At 43.9% G+C, this 25,472-nt stretch overlaps 1 protein-coding gene across 5 annotated transcripts in view; it reads left to right on the forward strand.

Annotated features, from left to right (window-relative positions):
• Window positions 1-25,472, forward strand: part of FGF13 (fibroblast growth factor 13) — a 447,707-nt gene that overhangs the window by 364,502 nt on the left and 57,733 nt on the right. For all 5 annotated transcript variants that reach the window (XM_066581804.1, XM_066581807.1, XM_066581805.1 and 2 more), the window contains one exon: window positions 8,642-8,745. In XM_066581804.1, the coding sequence (XP_066437901.1) occupies window positions 8,642-8,745 (104 nt within the window). The remainder of the gene's footprint in view (window positions 1-8,641; window positions 8,746-25,472) is intronic.

Consider the following 25,472-nt stretch of genomic DNA (forward strand, 5'->3'; position numbering starts at 1 on the left):
TAGATAGATGATAGATAGATAGATAGATAGATAGATAGATATGGGATAGACAGATAGATAGATATTAGAAAGATAGATAGATATGAGATAGATAGATAGATAGATAGATAGATAGATAGATAGATAGATAGATATGAATTAGATAGATAGATGGATATGAGTTAGATAGATAGATAGATATGAGATAGATAGATAGATAGATAGATAGATAGATATTAGATAGATAGATAGATAGATAGATAGATAGATATTAGATAGATATGAGATAGATAGATAGATATGAGATAGATAGATAGATATGAGATAGATAGATAGATAGATAGATAGATATTAGATAGATAGATAGATAGATAGATAGATATGAGATAGATAGATTGATATGAGATAGATGGATATGAGTTAGATAGATAGATAGATAGATAGATAGACAGATACGTACGCAGATAGATAGATATGATATGATGTGATATATATGGACATGCGATGAGTATTTTCATATATATATACAATACATTGCTCCTGGTTACTTACACTCATTTTCCCCCGAAATAAGGACATACCTGATTGATAGCCTAGACGTGCCACAGACAGTGTATACACCAACTTATCTCACCACAGCATACATGAACAGGTCAGACTCTGCTACATACGTCTGACAGCCGACAACTGAGCTAACAAAAAAGCTGCAAAAAATAGACAACATAAAGACACCACAGAAAGCACCAAAATACGGCATTTTTTTCCACCTAAAATTATTTCAACATGTGACCTCCCCCAACACACGCGCAACCCCGCTAATGTCCTTCATACAGTCACACAGATTTGGGGGTTTTTATACCTTTTTTTCTCGGTTGTAAAAATATCATACAATAGTTATTCTCTGCCTTGTTTTATACACACATGCTTTTATTCAGGTGTTTTTTTCCCTCCAGAGTCTATAAGGAAGACCACAAAAAAACACACGACACCCGTAGTATGCTGCATTTTGGGAAAAAAATCCAAAAAAACACCACCAAATAAATCCACTGTTTGTGGTACATTTCAAAACTTCCTATTGGCTTTGGACGCATTCACATGAGCGATTTTCACGTTCATGCGCTGTCCAGGTTTGAAACTGACTGCACACAAACACATTAGAGCCAAACGGGATAAATGTTTTTTTGTCCCTTTTTTTTTTCTTTGCACGGACTGTAAAAAAAGCGCAGCATGTCCCGTCCTAATGTCTTGGACAACAGTCACCGATTCAAGTCTAGGGGTGTGCAAAAAAAAAGGCGCGGGGCTGCACAGGACACATCCATGTAGACGTTGTTCTCCAATGATCATTGCTAAGCAATCCTAGCAAAAAATCAGGCCTCCTTGAGAAAAACAAGGATGACCCACAAATCGCACACGGACTTCAAAAGCGAACGTGTGCAGCACATACCATGTTTCCCTGAAAATAAGACATACCCTGAAAGTAAGACATACCCTGAAAATAAGACATAGCACGATTTTCCAGAATTTTGGAGGATGCAAAATGATTTTTCAGGCTTTTTGAGGATGCTTGAAATATAAGCCCTACTTCAAAATTAAGCCCTGCTAACAGTTAATTAAAAAAGTCAATTTAAATAGTGTCCAGGCAGCTATACATGTAAAAAAGTTAAACCTTTTTGAACAAAAATTAATATAAGACACTGTCTCATTTTTGGGGGGAAACACGGTACATTCATGCATTCACATTAAAATGACTCTGTTTTCCGCGGCCCGTGAATGGCGTCATGCTGACCGCGTTCTTATCACGCACTGTAATTAAGATCCGGACAGTGGCACCTCTGCGTCGCTACCAACCCGATCCTGGAATAATCGGGTTCGCCCAGCCATTCATCAGCTTTGTAATTTCTCTGAAATGACTTTAGCGTCTCCGTTAACCTCTGTTAAATTAGTTTAACCCAAGTAATTGCGCCGCACGGAACATCATTAGCAGATAAAGTTCACGTTTGCCTGCAGAATCTTCAGCAAACTTTTAAATCATTTTCGTTCCCTGAACTTTGGGTTCATTTCCATTCGCTTAATGCAGAGTATAGGGGAAAAGCAGAAGGTGAAAAACAAAAAAGTTCTCATCTGCCGGCCATTAGGATGCATTAGCGAACCCATCAGATATTTGGGGGCATTTACTCCAAAAATAGTGTTATCTGCTGAGTGACATATTTCTAAACCATCTGCATATGCAATGCATTCTGGTGCTCTAACCTTGGGTCATGCAATAAGTAACGGGTCATTAATGCCGGATTTATGGCTATTAGTACAATAATATATGACTTATACAGGACGGGCCACGGAAAAGTAGTCGGTACCACACTGTTAGGGCGGCCGCACATGGGTATATGTACATATATGCTTACTATCTCGTGACGTATCATCGGCATGGTCCTGGCAGCACCATGTTTGAGTAGATGGGGCAACCTACTTGGTAGGTGGGGCAGCTGACTTAGTAGGCGGGTCGGCCTATGTAGTCCTCGGTGTTATCATTTAACCCTGCAAAACCGCGCAGTTCTGGGGAGCAATTGGGCACCAAAATGGAGCTTGTTCCGGTATTTTTCTCCACGCTCGAAATGCGCGCAGAAAAAGGAACCCATTGTAATCAATTTGTTCTCTTTGTTGCGTATGGTGGGCGCAAATACGCTCATGTGCCCTTATGCCTGTGTCACCGGAGTGTACGCATATTTGGGCACACTTATTGGCATATTTTACAGTACTTTTTGCACTCATGTTCGTTTGCATGCAACAAAACAATACACACCAATTGAAATGGCTAATTAGCCTAATGAGTCTCAGAGGTGTTCCTTTTCCTACGCAATTAGGGTGTATTCAGACGACCGTATATTGGCTGAGTTTTCACGCCTGGCCGATATACGGCGTCTCTCTCTGCAGGGGGAGGAGGCTGGAAGATCCGGGAGCAGTGCTCTGAGCTCCCGCCCCCTCTCTGCCTCCTCCCGCCCCCCTGCACTATTTTCAATGAGGAGAGGCGGGACGGGGGCGGAGCAAATTCCCGGAACTTAGCCCCGACCCCGTTCCGCCTCCTCTCATTGCAAATAGTGCAGAGGGGCGGAGAGGAGGCAGAGAGGGGCGGGAGCTCAGAGCACTGCTCCCGGCTATTCCAGCCTCCTCCCCCTGCAGAGAGAGACAACGTATATCAGCTGGGTGTCTGAATGCACCCTTACACTGTATTTCACGCATCTCCTAGCATATTTTGTGCACATTTGCACATCCCCATTGACTGCTATGAGCAGGAAAATAGAGCATGTTGGAGGGTTTTTTCTGCGATCGAAATGTACAGGAAAAATATGCCCATGTGAAGGAACCCATTGAAATTAACGGGTTCCATTCTCTGCATATCGTGCATGCAAATCATGTGTACAAAAACAGCCCTGTGAATGGGGTCTTAGATCCTGTACCACATATCAAGGAGGTTTCTAGCAAAATCTATTGATGATCTACTGATGATGTGACGCCCGTGTAACACCGGTCTTATAACAACCAATCATGGCACAGCTTTCACTTACCTCAGAAATAAAAGCTGTGCTGTGATTGGTGGTTATGGGCAACAAACACAGATTTTCTTTTCCCCAGCTTTCATAAGTGTGATGCCGGACTACTTTTCCGTGGCCGACCCTGTATTACACTGCCTAGTATTGTCTTACAAATGATGTTAACATTTTCTCCTCTTCCCATTCCCACTTACATACTGAATGTACTTGTACAAGTTTATGGGGCTCATTTATCAAAACAGCCTAAAAGAAAAACTGTTTTTGTTCCGCAACCAATCACAGCGCAGCTTTCATTTTACCAAAGCAATTAAGAAGTGAAAGCTGAGCCGTAATTGGTTGCTTTGGGCAACAAAGTCAGATTTACTTATAGGGTATAGTAACAATAGTCAGGACTGAGGTCAAACTATAGAGAATCGGAAACATATTTAGTAAAATCCACTCACTTCAGGCCGGCTTCACATGGGTGTAGAAATACTTCCATGTGAAGAAGCCCTAAGGGACAGAGCCCAACCCAATCGCTCAACTCTGATGTCCATGAAGGTTTCGAAGGAAGTCTTCAGAAAGAAGCCGCCTTGGTCATTTTTCTGTTCCTCAAAAAAAAAAGATTTCGTGTTTCTCAGTCCTGGAAACACGACGACGTTATCCTGCTGTATGGAATAAGTTTTCTACACTTGAGTTTTCATCGCCTCCTCCTGAGACTTCCTTTGAAACCATCCATGGCCATTAGAGGTTGAGCGATTGGGTTGGTCTCTCTTCTCTTGTCAACCTATCAAGTGGGTGGATGTAACTTCATACGTTCTCCGCTGTCTTCAGCTTGACCTCAGCCCTGAGCGCCGTTTCTAGACACCCAACTGTCTACTTTATGTCTGTTACGACTCTACCAGAGTTTAGTGCTTGGTTACACGGTGGCTCGCCCGTACCGGGAGGCGTCAACAGTCTGAGTATTACTCTCCGAGGCTCTATTAGGTTGTGTGTGGCACCATCTGATCGCACTTGTCTGGTGGCTACTTCTCCTATCTATCACCTATGGATTTATTAATGTCTCCATCCGACACCCTGGCAGCCTTTTTGATAATGCTACTGTTTTTCTTTTAGACCGTCTTGATAAATGAGGTCTTACGTATTTAATTGCTTTTGGCAGTAGAATGTATAATTAAGGCTTTAGAAATAACCATTGATCAAAAAAAAAAAAAAAATCCTTGTGTATTATCTATAATATGATCGATCCTAATAATACAGAATAGTCAGTATATCCTTTATGAGGCCCTTATTGATAGCAACCAGCTATATTCAGTATATACGGCACCTCAGCAGGGATTCCTGCTAACGACTCCAGATCAATGCGGCCGCACCACAGCAACCATGAATCGTGATAATAAAACATGGCTGATACATTTTCAATAGTTTTGTGTGAAAATCATTGTATATAATCGTTCGGCTGTAAAGCAACGGTGTTATGTGCGGCAGAAAGGCACCTTTGGGTTACCTTCGCACTAACTGGATTTCTCATCGTAGAAACTTTTTGATGCAGATTTCACTCTCTCATTTGAAAAGGTGAAATTTACTCTGAAAATCTTCATCATAAATTGACATATGGACTTAGGGTGGATTCAGATGGACCGTGAAAACCCAGCCGATATACGGTGTCCTCATCTGCAGGGGGGGGGGGGAGGATGGAAGAGCCAGGAGCAGGAACTGAGCTTCCGCCCCCTCTCTGCCTCCTCTCCGCCCCTCTGCACTATTTGCAATGAAAGGAGGTGGGGCGGGGGTGGGGCTAAGTAACAAGAATTAGCCCCGCCTTCATCCTGCCTCTCCCCATTGCAAATAGTGCAGAGGGGTGGAGAGGAGGCAGAGAGGGGGTGGGAGCTCAGAGCACTGCTCCTGGCTCTTCCAGGCTCCCCCCCTGCAGAGAGAGACAACGTATTTCGGCTCGGCGTGAAAACCCAGCCGATATACGTTCGTCTGAATACAGACTTAGCGCTCTTTCACACGGCCGTATCCATTTTTACGGTTTCTCAGCCGCGACGTAAAATTGCATGAATGGACATTTTCCCGTGATCCCAGCCAGTGTTTTCTCACCCATTCCAACAACTGGAGTGACTTTTTTAGCGGAAAAATATGTTGCACCCTGGAAAACCCTCGACCCGTGCGCCGACATTGACCTCATACTTACTCGTCTGGCGTCTTCTCCCTCCGCTCTGCGATGTGCCGACTGGTGCCCAGCCGCGCATGCGCAGAGCGGAGCTGGTGCGTCAGAGGTGACGTTTCTGTGCGAGCCTCTGCGAGGCCCGCACAGAAATAGGACATGCCGTGATTTAAATACCGCGCAAGTTTTCACGCGGTCAAACCGTGGCTGTTGGCATAGGATTGCATAAACTAATGCAATCTTATGACAGCATGCTACAGCGGAAAGTCTGCAGGAAGTCCCGCCCCAGAGTTTCCGTCCGTGGGTATTGGGCCTAAACTGCCTCCCCTTCCTTTTTTTTCCAGCTTCCATAGGAGTCTATGGGAGCCACTGCTGTATATCGGGCAAAACATAGTTCCAGAATCATTTTGCGCGCCGTATATGCGTCGGCGCATATTTTGGTCTCCATTTTTCATGGTGCAACATTTTTATGCGCTGTATATTCGCCCGTGTGAACGACTGCATTGGAAACTAATGCCTCAGACGGGCGCGTATATCGGTCGACCGTAAAAACACGGTGTATATGCGCTCATGTGAATGAAGCCTGAGGCTCCCTTCACACGATAGTATATATGTTTGTGTGCGCCTGAGCGCTGTACATTTGCAGATTGAACAATGCATTTTTGTGCGCATTGGCGTATTTTACTGCACTCTTTCCGCACACAATGCATTCATTTGTACGCGACAAACAAAGATGCCCTGATTTAAATGGCTAATTAGTAGAGATGAGCGAACGTACTCGTTTAGGGCGATTTCGCAGTCAAGCACCGCTTTTTTAGAGTAACTGACTACTCAGGTGAAAAGATCCGGGGGGCGGGGGTAAGCGGGGGGTTGCAGAGCGGAGTGGGGGGGGGGGAGAGAGAGAGAGAGAGCTCCCCCCTGTCCCCCCCCCCCGCCCGCTCCACCACGCCTCCCCCCACCCCCCGGATCTTTTTGCCCGAGTAGTCAGTTACTCGAAAAAAACGGTGCTTGATTGCGAAATCGCCTTAAACGAGCACGTTCGCTCATCTCTACTAATTAGTCTAATGAGTTCCAGATGTGTTCTTCTCCTGCACAATTGCACAGTGTTTAATGTATCTCCTAGCTTGGTTTGCAGGCGTTTCCGCACCCCTGACTTCTATGGGGTGTGCAAATGTGGAGGAAAATAGAGAGAGACGGATTTTTCTTTTTATGCAACCAAAATGCACAGGATTTAAATGAGTAGGTTCTATCCTCTGTGTATTGCATGCGGGTATAAGCGTGCCAATACACCCATGTGACGGTGACCTTAGACTCTGTGTCACATGTCAATTCTGCTGCGGATTTCATGTGGATTATTTTCTGTTCCGCGCAAATGAGATTTATTAAAGGGGTTTCCAGGCAAAAACTATTGGCAACCTATCTTCCTGATTGGAACCTGCTGCTTGGTATCCCCAGACATCAGCTGATCATCCATTCACTGGGCATTGTCAGCGGGCACTGGAGCGAAGGTGCCAGAGCCGACTTCACTCGCATTGAAATCAATGGGACCTGACTGAGGCCTCCTACTGCACTCCCCTGTCTGACCCCAATGTTGTAGGCAGAAGTGTTGAAAGTATAATAGCCGCTTCAGCTTCCATTGATTTCAGTGGGACTTAAGTCAGTTATGGCACTTCCACTCCCGTCTCATATGTCGACATCTGGAAATGCCACTACCTCTGGACTTAGCTTGGACGATGTTGTATGGGATTACAAAAACATGGCAATTTTCTTCCTGAAAGAGCAGAGCGCCCATCCACAGGTTGTGTGTGGTATTGCAGCTGAGTTCTGTTCACTTCAATGGAGCCAGCTGCAATACCAGGCACAATCCATGAACTGTTATGTTGTTGTTTTTAAAAGAAAGCAGCCATGTTTATTTAATCCTGAACAAGAACCAAGCTCATAATATAAATAAAGCACAAAGCAACCTCCGTACATAGATATGATACCAGAACCAAGCTCATAATATAAATAAAGCACAAATCAACCTCAGTGCATAGATACGATACCAGAGCCAAGCTCATAATATAAATACAGAACAAAGCAATCTCAGTACATAGATACGATACCAGAACATGTCTCATAATATAAATACAGCAGGCAGCAGCTTCAGTAGTACATAGATACGATACCAGAACCAAGCAAGTAATATAAATACAGCATGCAGCAACCTCAGTACATAGATACAATACCAGAACCAAACTCATAACATAAATACAGTAGCAAGTTATTATGTTGTGGAGTGCCAATGGACTGGCAGGGGCACCATTGAGCATAAGATTAGAGGGGAGAGAACCAGGAAGAGGATCACTCATGTAGCTCCACAAGACTCTGGTATATGGAAATAGAAGATCATCTGGCCAGGTGACCTAATAGAAGTGATCACCCGCGTACTACATCTGCCTGGTTTCCGCACACAAGCTGGTTGCCAGTGCCCTGTGCAACCACATGGGTGACAGGTAGCTAAGACTAGCCATGACTGCATGTGCCCGATTGATCGTTGGTGTGATCCTTCAGGCACGTACAGGTTGATTTTGGTGGACAGCCCATCGCTGTTTCCTCGGGGCGATGAGCTGCTGACAACAAATGAGGTAGAGGTTGTAATTGCACCTGAGCCTTAGTGGCTGAGGCGTCCCAAGACCCTGCTATATAATAAAGACTACTATTATAGGTGGCAGGTCTGGTGACAGTATCTTGTGACAATAGTTACATCTTTCATCTATCTGTAGCATTCCTCCATTAATAAAAAGCATTCATCCCATGCGGTAATACAGTAAGTTATGGACCCGAGAGCTACTCATCCACCATAGCGGCTCGATGCCCTTTAAGTGGCTCTGTTAGGAGGCTTATTGCAATGCTTGGCTTAACTGCTTCTTCTGCATGACTCTATCTACTCTAAGTTTGATTGTCATTTTGTTTGCCTCTGTTTCAGCTATGTTTAACCTCATACCAGTTGGCTTACGAGTGGTGGCTATTCAAGGCGTTCAAACTAAGCTATACCTAGCCATGAACAGTGATGGATATTTGTACCCATCAGTAAGTACATTTTTCAATGGGATTAATAGTAGTCTAATTTAAAGGATAACTTTGCTCTCAAGGTTGATATGATAAAGGCATGTAGTGTTGAATGTACAGGGGGTGGACAAAAATATGGAAACACCATACGAAATGCTGAGAGCTTTCCCAACCAATTTGTGTTTTCTTCACCTCTTGCCCTGCTCTGGGTGGTTTGGGGAGCCAGCTGAGTGGCTCAAACCCTGACCAATGAAACCTTGTTGCTCGGGCAGATGTTCACTTCTGCCCCGGAAGCATCTGTGTCATATTACCTCCACCTAAAATCAGTCTCTACATGTCTTATTGAAATATGATTTATAATCCCATGTAACTTAAGGCATGCATTTTGTAAAGTGTTTCCAAATTTTTGTCCATCCCTGTATGTTGAGAAATGTGAGATTTTATTGGCATGAACAGAATAGCAGTGCCAAAATCCAGGCAAATGAACTCTTCTGTATAATGGGATATAGTAACCAAAACCCATGAAAAAATACGAAGACCTCCTTCACTCTAAATCCATGATCAATGGCACCAGAGGTGTAACTTGAAGCTCCTGGGCTCCGATGCAAAACTTGTAACAGGGCCCCCAACTATAATGCTTTATTCATAGTACTGGGCTCCCTATATGGAGAGGAGAGGTCTTATGGGCCCCCTAAGGCTCCTGGGCCCGAGTGCAACCGCATCGCCTGCATCCTCTATAGTTACGCCCCTTAATGGCACATGCAGCCAAGTGGTTCCATATTAGATATAGATGTGCCTTTCTGTGTGCCGCTATATAGTGCCTTTGAGTGACACCATACTCTTCCCTAGAAGCACTAATTGTAGAGGAGAATACCTCTATAATATAGTTTGTGATGGGACGTGCCTCAAGTTCCTATGAACACCCCCCCCCCTTGTGTCTTGTACATGGAGGTACAGTGCAACTGGATGCATGAGGTCTAAGGCTGTATTTACATGGGCTACATTAACACGCAGGTTCTGTGCAATTGCAACCCCTGCGTTGAAATAGCTCATTATTTTCAAAGGGTTAATTTACATGGGCGATTTTTTTTTGCTCACTCCAATAGTGCAAGACCGAAAAATCACAGCATGTCCTATTTTGGGGGGATTCCACTGTGGGAATTGCCCATTATTTTCCATGGGTGCATGAAAAAAATTGCATTACACTTAGAGATGAGCGAGTATACTCGCTAAGGCACATTACTCGAGCGAGTAGTGCCTTAGCCGAGTACCTCCCCGCTCGTCTCTAAAGATTCGGGGGCCGGCGCGGGTGACAGGTGAGTTGCGGCGGGGAGCGGGGGGGGGGGGGGGAAGAGAGAGAGAGATCTCCCCTCCGTTCCTCCCCGCTCTCCACCGTTGCTCCCCGCCTTCCGCCCGCCCCCGAATCTTTAGAGACGAGCGGGGAGATACTCGGCTAAGGCACTACTTGCTCACCTCCTATTACATTGCAATGCATTTTTTTCCATTTCATCTATTGGAACAACGTGCAATTTTTTTTCATGTGTGTAAAAAAACGCACAGGAAAAGCGCAAGTACTGCACTACAAAATGCAACAGGAAATTGCATCACAAAAGCAGGAGAATCGCAGGTTAAATAAGTTTGATATAGGTCCAATGTTCTTACAGTGATTTTACTGCCTGGATATTGAGCTACCGTATATGTGATTCCTCTAAATGTATGACTAAAGATGATGATTTAATTTTTGAAACTGCTTCACAGCCCATGTGATCATTATTAAAAGTGTAAATATTTTTTTTTAATCTAAAATGATGTTTTTGTGCTGAAAAATCACTTCAAAGTGCTGGCCACTAGGGGTTTCCATTCCTTCTAGCTTGCTGTCCACTGCCTGTTGTCATGTGAAGTCTGTCTCTATTAACAGAGACACTGAGGTAGATTCCTGAAAGTGGTAGTGGAGTTGTTGCCATGCTGCCCATAGAAGTCTATGGAGAAGGCTGCTGTAGGAGGGAGACAGAGGGAGGGAGACTAAGGAGTAGAGAATCACAAACATAGCTGCAGCTAATAGTAAGTGTTTTATGTCACCTCAGTGTTGGAATCACATCTAGACTTCTCAGTACTGCTCTACAATGTCTTCCATACTGCTGTTACTTATGAGGGTATGCTAGAGAGATAGGGAAGGAGAGATCTGCTCTCCTATGTGTGCAGTGTGTGTGAGATACCATAGCAGCGCTCTCCGCTTACTAGCTTAGGGAAAACTGAAAATTAGACCTGAAGCCTGCAGAGGGGGAAATTGGTGATACAAGCCTTGTAATAGCCAGAATTAGGGTTATTCCTCAAGTACACATGATGGCTTATTCTGAAAAATGTCTGAAAGTGTGGGTAGACTTTAAGAGCTATAATTTTGAGACGTACACAATAAATTTCATGAATGACGGTCGTGCAAATAGCAATTGATTGGTAAGCAGCTTCTACTTTATGCATAATGATGCATGCTGTGCAGCAGCTGTGATAATTCTTCACTGCGCAGCGAGCGGGATGGAGCACATGTAGAACTGCTTAGAGCTACATGTGCGGCATTTTATACAAGTGTAAGGAGAATTTATGTGTTTATCAAAGAGAAGACGATCCCAGATCTCGTGCAGAAGTCTGGACCCAGGAGAAATACAAATCACACCAGCTGTGCGGTATCAGATGATTTCTAATTTATTCTAAGGTGTTCGAAGCTTATATACCATAAATTACATCACTGCAAAAGTATATACCTCCAAGATTAATAAGAATACATAATAGGCTAAAACAAAAAATGATTACCATAAGTTACACCTCCTAAGGTGTATCTATTACATACAATAAAACCGTTATGAGTTGAGGGAAAAGGAATGCAAGGGAAGGTGTCTTCTAGTCTACCCCGTTTCCTGTGGGCCTCATCTGTAAACATACATACATGGGTGGTCTAGCAGACTGTCTAATCTCGTCTGTCTATCTCAGAAGACATGCAAGCCTATAGAAGGGTTTTGTTTAACCCCTTCACTACTTATACTAGTATCATGCTATATACTCCTAGTCTACAATGCAATATAGAATAATTAACTGATACATTGATCTACAATTTTCTTAACAACAAGGTGCAGACACATTTGCATGTCATTAGTAGTAGTATGGCTTTCCCATTCTGTGTAGAAGGAAGACGCTTCCCAAAAGCAAGTTTTATTCCTGTTTTATTTTTCTTAAGTAATACTAAATTCTTTAGAAAGTGCTGATGGGAATTAGTTCATAAAAGATGATATATTTGATCGCTTTCAAAATCTAAACTTTAGAAGCTGCAAAAAAAATGTCAGTTTACACCCCGGTCACTTTACAATTTAACAGCTTATTCAGACAACTGTATATCGACCGGGTTTTCACGTCCCGATGATATACGGTGTCCCTCTCTGCAGGGGGAGGAGGCTGGAAGAGCTGGGAGCAGTGCACTAAGCTCCCGCCCACTTGACACTATTTGCAATGGAAGGGGGTGGGGCAGAGCCAAGTCCCGGAACTTAGTTACGCCCTCGTTACGCCCCCTGCCATTGCAAATAGTGGTGAGGGGCAAGGAGGGGGCAGGAGCTCAGTGCACTGCTCCTGGCTCTTCCAGCCTCCTCCCCCTGCAGAGAGGGACACCGTATATCGGCCGGGCGTGAATACCTGGCCGATATATGGTCATCTGAATAAGCTCTAAGGGCTTAAACAGATGAACGTGTTTTAGGCACGTTTTTGCAAATGTGAAATTTATGCCAGCAAAACATGATGAAGCAAACCCATTGATTTCAATGGAAAAGCAAAACAGAAACCAGCTCCTCTGCAGTCGCTCCCATGCAAGGACTGGCCGGAAACCACAACTGGTGCACAGGACAATGGAGTAAGTTCAGCGTTGGGTAAAAAACTTTTTCTCTTTATTAAACAATCCAGACAGACATGGAGGAACAGAGATCATGTGCCATCTTACATGTTTCATCCATGATTAGGGGCAACATGTTTCCCTGTAACACGTAAGACGGGACATGCTCTTTGTTCCTCCATGTCTGTCTGGATTGTCTAATAAAGAGAAAAAGTTTTTTACCAAACACTGGACTGAGGCCTCAGTCACACGGGCGATTTTTCGCGCGATTTGCGTATGTGTATGCAATCTGCTTATATATAGACCCAATGCTTCGCAATGGGATCGGTCACATGTCCGTTTTTTATGCGGATGTGCGTTAAATCATATGACACAACGATTCGCAAAATGCGCCTATCTGCATTCTGCGCAAATCAGTGTTCTCTATATGCGCTCAATGGGGCCGTCAGCAGCAGCGCCGACCCCATTGAGAACATATACTAAAGATCGTTCTCCTCTGCCATAGCTGTAACAGCTGTGGCAGGGAAGAACAATGTTCGCCTATTGAATTCAATGGAGCCGGCAATAAAGCTGGCTCCATTGAAAGCAATAGGCTGCCGGCAAGGGCTGTATTAATTTTCGGGGAAGGGCTTCAAATATAAGCCCTTCCCTGAAAACCATCCTGAAAATGTGTAAAAATAAAAAAAAAATGGTTACTCACCTTTTCCCTGCAGCCGGAGTTCAGCCGCGTCTGGCCGGCAGTTCTCCTGAAATGCTTTCTGTACTATTCAGCAGGCGGGGATTTAAAATCCCTGCCTGTTGAATGGTCTGCCTCTGATTGGTCACAGCCCTCACCCAATCAGAGGCAGCTCTCAGCTATTGAATGACAGCTGGGAGCTGCCTCTGATTGGTTCCTGCCCTCAGCCAATCAGAGGCAGCACTCACTCACCCATTCGTGTCCTCGGTCACGCGATTTGCAGATGCGCATCCGTTATGCGATCTGCAAATTGCACGAAAAAACGCCCGTGTGACTGAGGCCTTACTCCGTTTTCCTGTACAGTGATTTTATTGGATTCATTCTCATGAAAAAAGACAGGACTTGCCCTATCGTTCTGCGTTTTCCACAGGAAGCTGCATAGAAGTCTATGGCAGGTTAAAGAAAAATCAAGGGAAAGGGTGCGGTCCTACGTAAAAAGGCAGGGAAAACAAGACAGCTGGCCCTTGTTAGGTTTTAAATAGCCATTCTATTCCACAGAAAGGGAGTAACGTGAACTAGCATTGTGAGCGCAAACATTACAGTACTATGCTCTGAGTATTACCATCTTCAAACTTCTGCTGTAGCAAGCATATTTGCCTATTTGTTCATCTGTCAAAGCTCAAAGACATATAAAGATCTGTAAGTCTAGAGGGCCGAGGGGTTCAACCCACATCGTCTGAATAAAAACCCACAAAATCGGTCAAAAACCAATCACTGACAAGCCAAACAAAGTTCCTGAAAACTCAACTTTATTGCCAACTTGAAATAAAATCGAGATACTGTTATATGTATGATTGATAAGAACAGTGCCAAAGATATCTGGTTATAATGTGCAATAGTAGACGATGGGGCTGCATTGGTAAAATTAGCATCGCTGCTAGAGATGAGCGAGCGTACTCGCTAAGGCAAACTACTCGAGCGAGTAGTGCCTTATGTGAGTACCTGCCCGCTCATCTCAGAAGATTCGTGTGTCGGCGGGGGAGAGCGGTGAGTTGCGGGAGTGAGCGGGGGGGGGGGGGGGGTGAGTGAGAGAGAGATCTCCCCTCGTTCCTTCCCGCTCTCCCCCGCCGCTCCCCGCCCCCTGCCGGCAGGCACTACTCGCTTGAGTAGTTTGCCTTAGCAAGTACGCTCGCTCATCTCTAATTGCTACCTCTATAAGCACTGGCATAACCATATTCTGAAAAACTGGTGTCATGCTAAAGGATATTATAAGCAATATACAGAAGAATGCAGATCTGTGGGTGTAAACATTAGTATGCATATATTCGAATATCACCAATATATGATGGGAAATCTAGACATTTGGGGTGTTTGTATGCTCTGTAATAGAGATGAGCGAGCACCAAAATGCTCTGGTGCTCGTTACTCGAGCCGAGCTTTTTGTAACGCTCAAGAGCTTGGTTCGAGTAACGAAGCCCATTGAAGTCAATGGGAGACTCAAGCATTTTTCAAGGTGCCCCATGCTCAACATAGGGGATGGTTTTCTCTCTCTCTCTCCTGAAATTTACCCGAGCACCTCGTGGTGCTCGCTCGAGTGACGAGTACTTTCGAGTATACTAATGCTCGATTGAGCATCAAGTTTGGACGAGCATGTTCGCTCATCTCTACTATGTAACCAAAGCTAATTGTGGCTAATTGTTGGGCTGAATCGGTACTTGTTATTGTTTCAAGTACCAAGTCAACGTGCAGCCCGGCAATTAGCACTGATATAATAATCTTTATTTGTATAGCACCAACGTATTCCACAGCGCTTTCATGTGGTTACCACGAGTCAGCCACAGCTTGTATTGCCACCCTCAAGTTTTCATCGCAGTCAGATTGTTTAATCTAGATTAGATTCAATTGAAGAATTCCGTATTTTGCTACAATGAAGAATATTACTTGAAAGTAAAACTATTACTCATTATTATATCCTGGCTCTTTGGTAGCCATTGCCTGCCTCCTTATGGACCATTACCATAGAAAGATATCCCTTAAAGTATGAAGATTGATGATATTAGTTTTACCAAGAAATGATTTGTTAAAAGGAACAAAAATGATCCTGCAATTTAATCTTTATAGAGGCTCGTTAGATGAAAGACTTCACTGTAATCTCTGTCCTGCAACCTAGCCGACGTTTAGGAGAAAGCTGGCTCAATCAATACATGTGCTATGGCTTTCCTCACATACTGTGACAGTTTATTACAGTCTTCTCGGCTTCCATTTCACTCCTCTAACCTGTGACTCATACTTATAGCTTTAACTTTTTGTTATTAAATATCTATTTTTGTTATTTGTGGTTTCCAGTTATTTTGTTATAGGGATCGTTTGTAGGCTTGGAATAAAAGATACTGCTACAATAACATTTGTATAACGGCGTATATAAAGTCAGGCTGGTAATAGAGCATATCAATGCTAGCCCAGGTGTACACCCCTGAGTAAAATATTTCTGTAGATGAATACATTTCAAGGGGAGGATTTGATTCCGCCAGAACCTGCCCAGCAGGGGCGTAACTATAGAGGACGCAGGGGATGCGGTTGCACCCGGGCCCAGGAGCCTTAGCAGGCCCATGAGGCCTCTCTTCTCCATATAGGGAGCCCAGTACTATGAATAAAGCATTATAGTTGGGACCCTGTTACAGGTTTTGCATCGGGGCCCGGGAGCTTCAAGTTACGCCTCTGGTGCCCAGTAAGATGGCACGGTATGGTGTGAAAATGTACAAGCTATGCAATAGTACATCATGGTACACCCATACGTTCTGGATTTATGAAGGGAAAGACACCAAAATTGAGCTCCCAGAATGCGTCCACTTTGGGGAATTACAAGAAAAATTGTATGGGAAATTGGTGCATCCACTCCTGGATCGGGGTTACCACCTCGACCTGCATAATGTTTACACCAGTGTTAACCTATTGACAAGCCTCACCTCCATAAGTCGCTGCTTGGAAAAATTCTCGGAAGGGGTGAGAGTCGAGCGCTATGTAGCAACTAAGTATTGTGAGTCAAGTATAAGGACAAGAGGGATGTCCTTACACTGAGCACAATACATACCCATTCTAGTACACCCCTGCCCGGTACGAGGTACTAGTACAGATACCCCTAAGCAAGAGTACGTCCTTGACTACAACAGATACTGTAGAATGCCTAGGTGTGCAGGCCAGAGGGGCACCTATCTTGAATTCCAGGAGGAGGTCATCAAGTCCCTCATATTTGGAGAAGTAGGTGTACACAGTACTTCTGGAAGCAGGGCCACTGGAATAGTACTAGAATAACACTTTATTAGTGAAATTCCCTTCAACCAAGGAAAGGACTCAAAAAAAGGTACAAAGTCAGTTACAAATGAGGGATTAGGAAGAACACCATTTATCACTGTGAGACATACCCCACGCAACCACATGTCCCTGGAAACTTTAATTACACTATTGTGTGGAACCACCGTTAAATGTTTTACCTTGATTTTCTCCATACTGCTGATACATGAAGCCACGTGCCGGTCCGGTCCTTCCTTTCTGAGCCCTGCCCAAACAGCAGTTTACATCCACATAGGGGGCATTTTTAAAAACTGCTGAATCTGGGTAATAAGTTCTGAGTTTCTCTGCTGCCTCCTGCTGTGTTATAGAAAAAATGGTTTTAAATTGGAAATCTGGGAAAAAAAATGAATTACCCTAATTTCTTATGCACTTTGCATTCATTCTTATAAAACACCTAAAGGGTTAATAAACTTCCTAAGTACCATCTTGAATACATTGAGGGGTGCCGTTTTTAAAGTGTGGTGATTCATAGGGGTTTTCTGATATTTAGGCTCTTAGAATTCTCATCAGAACTGAATTGATCCTTAAAGAAAATCAGTGTTTGAAATTTGCTAGTAAATGTGAAAAATTACTGCCAAATATATAGATTTTGTGGAGTCCTAAAAAAAAAATAACACTCAAAAAATGATTAGACTATAACGTAGGCCTACGGCAAATGTTGATTGCTGTCTATCTGTCAAACAAGCAGACAAACTTTTAAAGTTAATTTTTTTTAATTTTTATGAACTTATGACTTTTTTTATGAATAAAGACAAAATGTATTGATAAAAATTCACCACTAACAGTTAACTATATGTCACGAAAAAAACCACTCAGAATCGCATTGATAAGTAAAAGCATTCAAAGCTAATTAGTAGAGATGAGCGAACGTACCCGGTAAGGCCGATTTCGCAATCAAGCACCGCGATTTTCGAGTACTTAACTACTCGGGTGAAAAGTACTCGGGGGCGCTGTGGGTAAGCGGGGGGTTGCAGAGGGGAGTGGGGGGGAGAGGGAGAGAGAGAGAGCTCCCACCTGTTCCGCGCTGCTACCCCCCGCTCCACCACGCCACGCCCCGCCCCCCCGGCGACCCCGAGTACTTTTCACCTGAGTAGTGAAGTACTCGAAAATCGCGGTGCTCGATTGCGAAATCGCCCTTACCGAGTACGTTCGCTCATCTCTAGTTATTACCATATAAAGTGACAAATGTCAGATTTGAATAATAAGGCTCGGTCCTTAAGGTCAAAATAGGCCATGCCCTTAACCCTTTCCAATCCATTGTCTGACATCTTCAGACATTCTGATTGAAGCCTGTACAGCTCCAATAATGGAAAACGTCTGACTGGGTATTCTTACTGAGTATTTCCGGCTGCTCCACTGTCAGAGCTTGTCTGGTGCATCACATACTGCAGTACTGGCTTTAGCCAGCAGATAGTGCCGTTGCATAACGCCAGAAAGAGAAAGCCCCCTAGGAAACCCTGAATCCAATATTGGATTGGAAAGGGTTAAGGAGCTAGGCAGAATGTAGACATCTAATTTCAATCTACCTACCGTATGGAACTGAATGTTACTGCTATTCCGAAGTTATTTTATAACAGTATTTCTCAAACTGTAGCTCTCCAACTGCTACTAAACTGCAAGTCTCAGCATGCACGGGACATGTAGGCTTACAGCAGCTGAAAAGCCACAGTTTAGGGAAAGCTGTTCTGTAACTCTATACTTTACCACTAGATTCATTGAAACATATGGTCATTATTAATGATCAGATCACTGTGTATGGCACAAGGCAATGGTCAAAGTCATGGAGGTTTTTTACCCTAGAAAAATATTGTTTGTTGCCTTGACCCTGTATCTATAAGCCAGAATGCCACCCTTGGCACACAGCACTTGGGGAAAATGCTCAGCCAGCCCCATCTAATAGTGACATTTTGAAATGGGTTGTACAGTTGTAAACTATTGACAATCTATCTTTAGGATAGGTCATCAATAAATTATATTGGGGGCCCATTACCAGGGGCCACTGCTGATGGGCTGTTAGCCTGGCTGATGCGTTCATGAACTGAAATGACTTCTGCAGGAAGCAGACAGCTCCATTCCCCATGCAGTGGTCAAGTTTAGTTTTGAGGGTTCTCTCCCCATTCATTTCAATTGGAATTTGGCTTGCCATACCAAGCCTGGCCACTGCAGTGGGAATAGAGCTGTCTGCTTCCTACAGAAATAAGCTCAGTGCATGAATACACGGCACAGAAAACAGCTGATTGGCAGGTTTCCCAAGTGATAAACCACCACCAATTTACTATTGATAGTCTATCCTAAGGATAGGCCATGAATACTTCATAACTGGACAACCCCCTTAAGTAAATCATATCATTCTCCTGTTTTTTTTTCATTTTTAGCAGGCTTCGGTTTTTAATATATATTTGCTGTGGGTTATAAGTGGAACATTAGTTAGATATGATTTGCTTTTTCTATTGAAAGTTGTATTTTTTTAAATTAACACCAAATTTCTATCCTCCATCTTCCAAATCCCTTAACCCTTTCCAATCCATTTATTTTTTCTCATCCATTCTCCCCAGCTCCAAATAAATTGGAGCTGGGGAGAATGGATGAGAAAAAATAAATTGAGCGCTATGCAATGTGTAAAGCAGAAATGTGTAAAGCAGAAGGCAGAAAGGGTTAAACCCTTTCTGCCTTCTCCTCAGGGGTCGTTGATGAGGATCAGTGCAGGAGTACATCAGCACCCGATGTGTCTGATGATCGGGTGCAGATGCTCTCCTGCACTGCAGTGTCGGGCCTGTCCCGACATCGGAGCTATGGAGGGAAATGATGATGTCGGGGCAGGCCCGACATTGGATTGGAAAGGGTTAATGTCATACGTGTATAAATGAGCCAAAAAAAACCCAACTAGTAGAGTTTATAAAGTATAAAGACTTTGCAATGACCGGAGGACAACCATCAGCTCCGCACAAAGCTATTTCATCTTGTGTACCCATTCAATGATTTTCTCAATTCGCATTCGCCTGCATAGGAAGGTAATTACTTGTAAGACACAGAATTCCCCATCTGCAGTTCAGTGACAGAAAAGAATTCACAGTTCTTCATTCCCCCTGGAGAAATGCTCAGAGAACACCGTTTTCTGTGAAAATGAAATCTCAGTGTTCCTCAACTTTTTATGCTAAATCTTTTTTGCCAGTCTTTGTGAATTTTTTTAATTTTTAGACATTTTTTATATCCAATTCCATTTATTCTTCATATTTTCCTTAAAAATCAACCTAAAGACTGAGAACTCTACCAGTCTCTGTAATCATGGTACGTTCATGGTTCTTTAATGAAGAAGTCCATCTTCCGAGAAGCTCTCACATTTAATATGGATGATGACCCCTCTCTCTGTCTCTCGGCATAACCCAATTATAACAGCGACAAGCATGGAGAATGTGACGTCCTTTTGCTATGGCTTGATGAGCCTCAATACATTGCTGATATGACACTGAAGGATTGCTATATATAGACAGCCATTTTAACAGTCATTTCACATGAAGGAGTAGTTAGACGAGAACACAAGACGTAAAGTAGACTTTCAATTTAGCCGTTCAGCACTTTTTCTTGTACTAATATTGTTTTATACTCTTATGTTACACGACTTAGTTTGTTTCTGCTCTATAGTTAAAGACCCATTAAGCCTACATTAAAATGACTTTACATAAAAAGAAAATTGGAATGGAACGGAGAAATGACTGTTTTGTTATTGGGTCTTTCTCAAAATGTTATGAATGTTGCTAATTATCTAAGTAAATCCTCTAGCTTCTGGCTAATGCCCTTCTGAACATTCTTTATTTCAAGGGACATTTCTAGAGATGAGCGAGTATACTCGCTAAAGGCAATTGCTCGAGTGAGCATTGCCTTTAGCGAGTATCTCCCCGCTCGAGACGGAAGGTTCGGGGGCTGGCGCGGGGGAGCAGTGAGTAGCGGCAGTCAGCAGGAGGGAGCGGGGGGGGGGAGGGAGAGAGAGATCTCCCCTCCGTTCCGCCCCACTCTCCCCGGCAGCTCCCTGCCCACTACCGGCACCCGAACCTTCCGTCTCAAGCTGGGAGATACTCGCTAAAGGCAATGCTCACTCGAGCAGTTGCCTTTAGCGAGTATACTCGCTCATCCCTTCGAATTCTAAATTGTGGTCTCCGACCTCCAGGACACCTACTGATCCTAAAAAAGGGCATAGAGTCTCCTTCAACAGTTCCCCTGCACTGGATACGAATGGCTAGAATTGGGCTTTGTTGGAGTTCCCTGCATAGCTTAAAGGAGTTGTACCAAGATTACAAGTTATCTCCAGTTCCCTTTCAGTGGGACTGCGGAGCAAGAGCCGGTATTTCCATCAGCCCTAATGGAGTGCCAACCGTGCATGCTTGGTCAGTGCTTCATTCATTCTAACATCATGGTTGAGGGAGAAGTGACCAGGTAGTGACACAGGGAGGGAGACACAGGACCATTATTTTTGAGATCAGTGGGGGCCACAATGGTCAACAAGTTTTTCCCTATCCTGTGGATGGGGAGATAACTTGTAATGTTGGTACAACCCGCTTTATCTTGTGCTGCAGCTCTTTAATTTTGAGGGTCAGTGAGGATTTCACCAGTGCTACAGATATGCCAGACAGGGAAAAATATAATGAAATTAGATGAGAGTGGTGGCATGACATAAATAAGGCATGCTCACCTCATCCATTCTTCTGCTGCTCCCATTCCGCCGATACCTGGTTCCCCATTGCTTTCTGCTCCCTACAGAAGTAATGAAGTCATCACACCAGGTACACATGACCTCTGTAGCCAATCACTGCCTCACTTCAGCTGGTGATTATCTGCAGTAGTCACATGTTCTTGATGCAATTACTGCTGCAGCCGAAAGTGAAGAGCAGCAGGGGTAGTGGGCATCGATCGAATGGGAGCGATGAGGATTCTGAAATTGCAAAAACAGCTTTTAGGAGCTCATACACATATTAAGGTGAACTACACTAGCAGATTACTAAGACCGCACATGAAGTATATTTCACTCTTGCCAACACTCTTTGAGATTTGCATCTTTCAGCCAATTCCATAAAGTCACTGAAAGTAGTAATAAATGTCTTTACAACGTAAGGTTGGTCAAAGTGTTGCAACCATAATTTGGACAAGACAATTGGGATGACCATATAGAAGCAACTTCTCTTATACCAAAATGGAGTAACTTAGCTATTTCTGTTAACCCCATAGACTTTGAATGAAGTAACAGTGTGCGTGCTTGACTGTTGCTCCATTTAAACTTCTGCTTACCACGACAGTACAATAAGGAGGTATGATGGACTTTCTAATAATCATTAAGGGTCCCATCAGTGAGGCCCCCATTGATCATCTCTTTATCATCAGGGGTGGTCCAAGTTCAAAAACACATTTTTAGCCAGCTACCTATGTGTCAAAATAATAAAAGATACTATACTCATCTCCATGAACCAGCTCCCATGACTCTCTGTCTCTTTAGTCAGCAAAATTCAGGTGACCTCTGCAGCCAATCAGAGGCTGCAGCGTCACTGTCCCGAACTCCCGGCATCATAGCATCAAGGATGTGAGTGCTGATACCAGAAGAATGGGCGGTGAGGCTGTGGCCTCTGATTAGCTGCAGTGGTCACCTAATTTTCACTGTCTGATCATTGCAGTAGCCAATACATGCTTGCTTCTGGGGAGGAGAGATCTGAGTATAGTATATTTTGTTATTTTTGTTACGGCTGGCCGGGACAGATGGACAGAGGATCCCTACTCCAGCCCTCTCCCGTGTCCCTACCTACTTGCCCCCCTGGGCTAGGCCCTAAGGCGACAACTGGGAAATGGTCCCTTCACTGCACTAGTGACAGGGACCCCAACAGGAGGAGGGACAAGGCGACCGACAGATGGGAACCGTGTAACTGACGGGAAGCTACAAATGGGCAAACCAGAGAGTAGTCGTAAACAATCAGGGTCAAAACCAAAAAACACGTGCGGAGTACAGGAGGGGAAAAGAGAAGCAGAGTCAGGAGAAAGGCCAAAGTCAAACACTAGAGTGTCTGGTCAATAAATGCGGGTGTAGGCTGAATGAGACAGAACCATACACTGGCACCAGTCTCTGGGCCAGCCAGGCCTATTTACAGAACTCCCTGCCCAGAGGGGCGGGGCAAAGTCGCATGACACCTGTAGGGGATCATAAAGCCACCTCCCGATGGTGGCGTGCACCAGCCCGAGCACCGTGTGGCCAACCATCGGACAGACGCACCTGCGCACGACGCGGGACATACCACTGGCCGCCGCGACCAGCAACCAGAGTGGGGGAACCCCGGACAGAACTGCCGAACGCGCACCCTGCCCCAACCAGACCCTGGTGCCCCCAGTGATAACCACATATCTAACAATTTTTACGTAAGACCAGCTAGTTAATTTTTTTTTTACTTGGACAACCCCTTTAACCCTTTCCAATCCACTGTCTGACGTCTAAAGACATTCTGATTGAAAGCTGTACAGCTTCCGATGTTGGAAGATGTCAAGCAGGGTATTCTTACTGTATCTTACTGGCCGCTCTGTTGTCGGGGGCCTCTCCAGCATATCCAATACCGCAGTACTGGCTTTAGCCTGCAGGTGGCGCCATTGTATAATGTCGGAAAGAGAAAACTCCCTAGGAAACCCTGAATCCAAAATTGGATTGCAAAGGGTTAAATGGATAGGTGCTAAATGTCTTTTCTTGGAAAACTCATTTAAATAAAAGCTCTTACACAGCTTTAGAACCCTAAGGTGATCCCAGCTCACATCTGTAGAACTGCAAGGTGATCTGGCTGTTACAGCCACATTAGTGGCCCCTGACATGCATTTGTATTATGACCATGTGGAAATTGCCTAATTCCCTGCCAACTATGAAGACTGGAACACATTTAGTGCTCAGCCTTCTAATGTACAGTACATAGTCCTCCTATAGATAGTGCTCTGAAATCGCTTCTTTTGCCTTCTAGTGCCTCTAGGGATCAGCGCCTCACACTCAACTACATAAAGTAAATAGTTTTTAATATTGTATTTTGTTATATATTTCTTTCTTTTTTATTGAATTATATTTTGATGATAACATAAAGTATCAACTGGAGGACTTCATAGATACACCCACAGATAACTCACCTGTTATGGAGATGGAGAAAAAAAGGTTGATTTCACAAATCGACTAATGTTAATTTTTCCTGGCATTTGACATGCTAGACACATTGTATTGCTAGCTCTTATTCACTGGTGGCAACCATTTGTAAGTGAGAAGCATCTGTCTTCTGTGGTCGTGGTTCCAATAAGCAAGTCATTTCGGAAAATGTTAATGCAAATATATTCATATAATCCATTTCTCTGTAGACTAATTTACAAAGTGAAAAAAGTCAAGACACTTGAATTCATTGGGCTCATACGGCAACACTTTGTTTAATGTTACACTTATTTACAGAAATGGTAGTGAGATAAATGAGCGGCCATAAGAAGCTACTTCACATATGGTAAGAAGTATCAGCTAAAGATGAGAACAAGTGCTGAGTAAACCAAACCAGTCGGATGTGGTTTCAGGTTGAACTTTGTTAAACACTTGATTTGGAGAAAACCCGAACCTTGGGTGGTTCTTCCCATCGAAACCCACTGGAAGGTGGTAGTGGTTGACCTCCTATGGCTCAGGGGTAAGCACTGTTGCCTTGCAGCACTGGGCTCAAATCTGACCAAGGACAATATCTGTATGGAGTTTATATGCTCTCCTTGCTTATGTGTGGGTTTCCTTCCACACTCCAAATCATACCAATAGGTGAATTCAGATTGTGACCCCCAATGGGGACGAAAACTATCAAGTGATGTAAAGAGCTGTGTAATATTTATATGCTATATACAGAAATGTGATTATTATGAAATACAGGGAGAATATGCTGTCCATGGTCAGATTTGAACCTAGTACCTCAGCTCCACAAGGCAATTGTGTTAACCACTGAGCCCATGGGCTGCATGAGTAGTATGACAAGTTTTCCTTTAAGATAAAAGGAATGATCCAAGCAGAAATAACACAGTGGAGAAGATTTATTGTTGAAAATTTGCCATTTTCTGGTGCAAATTTCACCAAAAAAACTGTAATGACCTTAAGAGATCTCCAGTCCATTCCATCTCCATTCACTGAGCGATTATCACTCCTGTGTGAAGGCACAGTAGCGATAATCACTGGGATGAATGTCGGGTGCCTAAACACCAGCCAATTGTGCCAAATAAATGGACCCTAAAGATTCTCCAAGTTTATCATACAGCATGAGTCACCTAAAGTGGTTGATTGCCCTTATTTTAACTGACGACCTATCCTCTGGATAGATCATCAGTAGTGGATGGACGAGGTTTGCCACTTGGGACCTCCGTCCATCAGTTGATCGTCCGACTTGCTGTTGAGTTCATTGGGTCGAACATTGTCATTAGTAACCACCTTAGGAAGTGCCAGCATTGGCTTCACTCCCATTGAAATTAATGGAAGCATAGTGCCACTACAGCACTTCCTGATGGTTATGACATCACATCCAGTTCTGACCAGTAGGAAAGCAAGAAGTGCCATAGTATTGTGGTGCTCCCATTGATTTCAATGGGAGTGAAGCTGACACAAGCACTTCCTCCCCTGTCAAGTGATGACAAAGTCCATCTTGCTGCACTGGACGATCAGCTGATGAATGGGGGTCCATTGACTACCGATAACCTATGCCGGAAGATAGTTCATCAGTTAAAAAAAGGGAGAAAGGCCCCTTTATGACTATGCAGTTTGCAGTGTCTAATTATTAGACCATATTAGTAAATCTGCCCTTACTCTGTTATGCCTAGTGCAGGTCCTCTATG

Source organism: Eleutherodactylus coqui, chromosome 10, assembly GCF_035609145.1.
Source record: "Eleutherodactylus coqui strain aEleCoq1 chromosome 10, aEleCoq1.hap1, whole genome shotgun sequence".
Taxonomy (NCBI): Eukaryota; Metazoa; Chordata; class Amphibia; order Anura; family Eleutherodactylidae; genus Eleutherodactylus; species Eleutherodactylus coqui.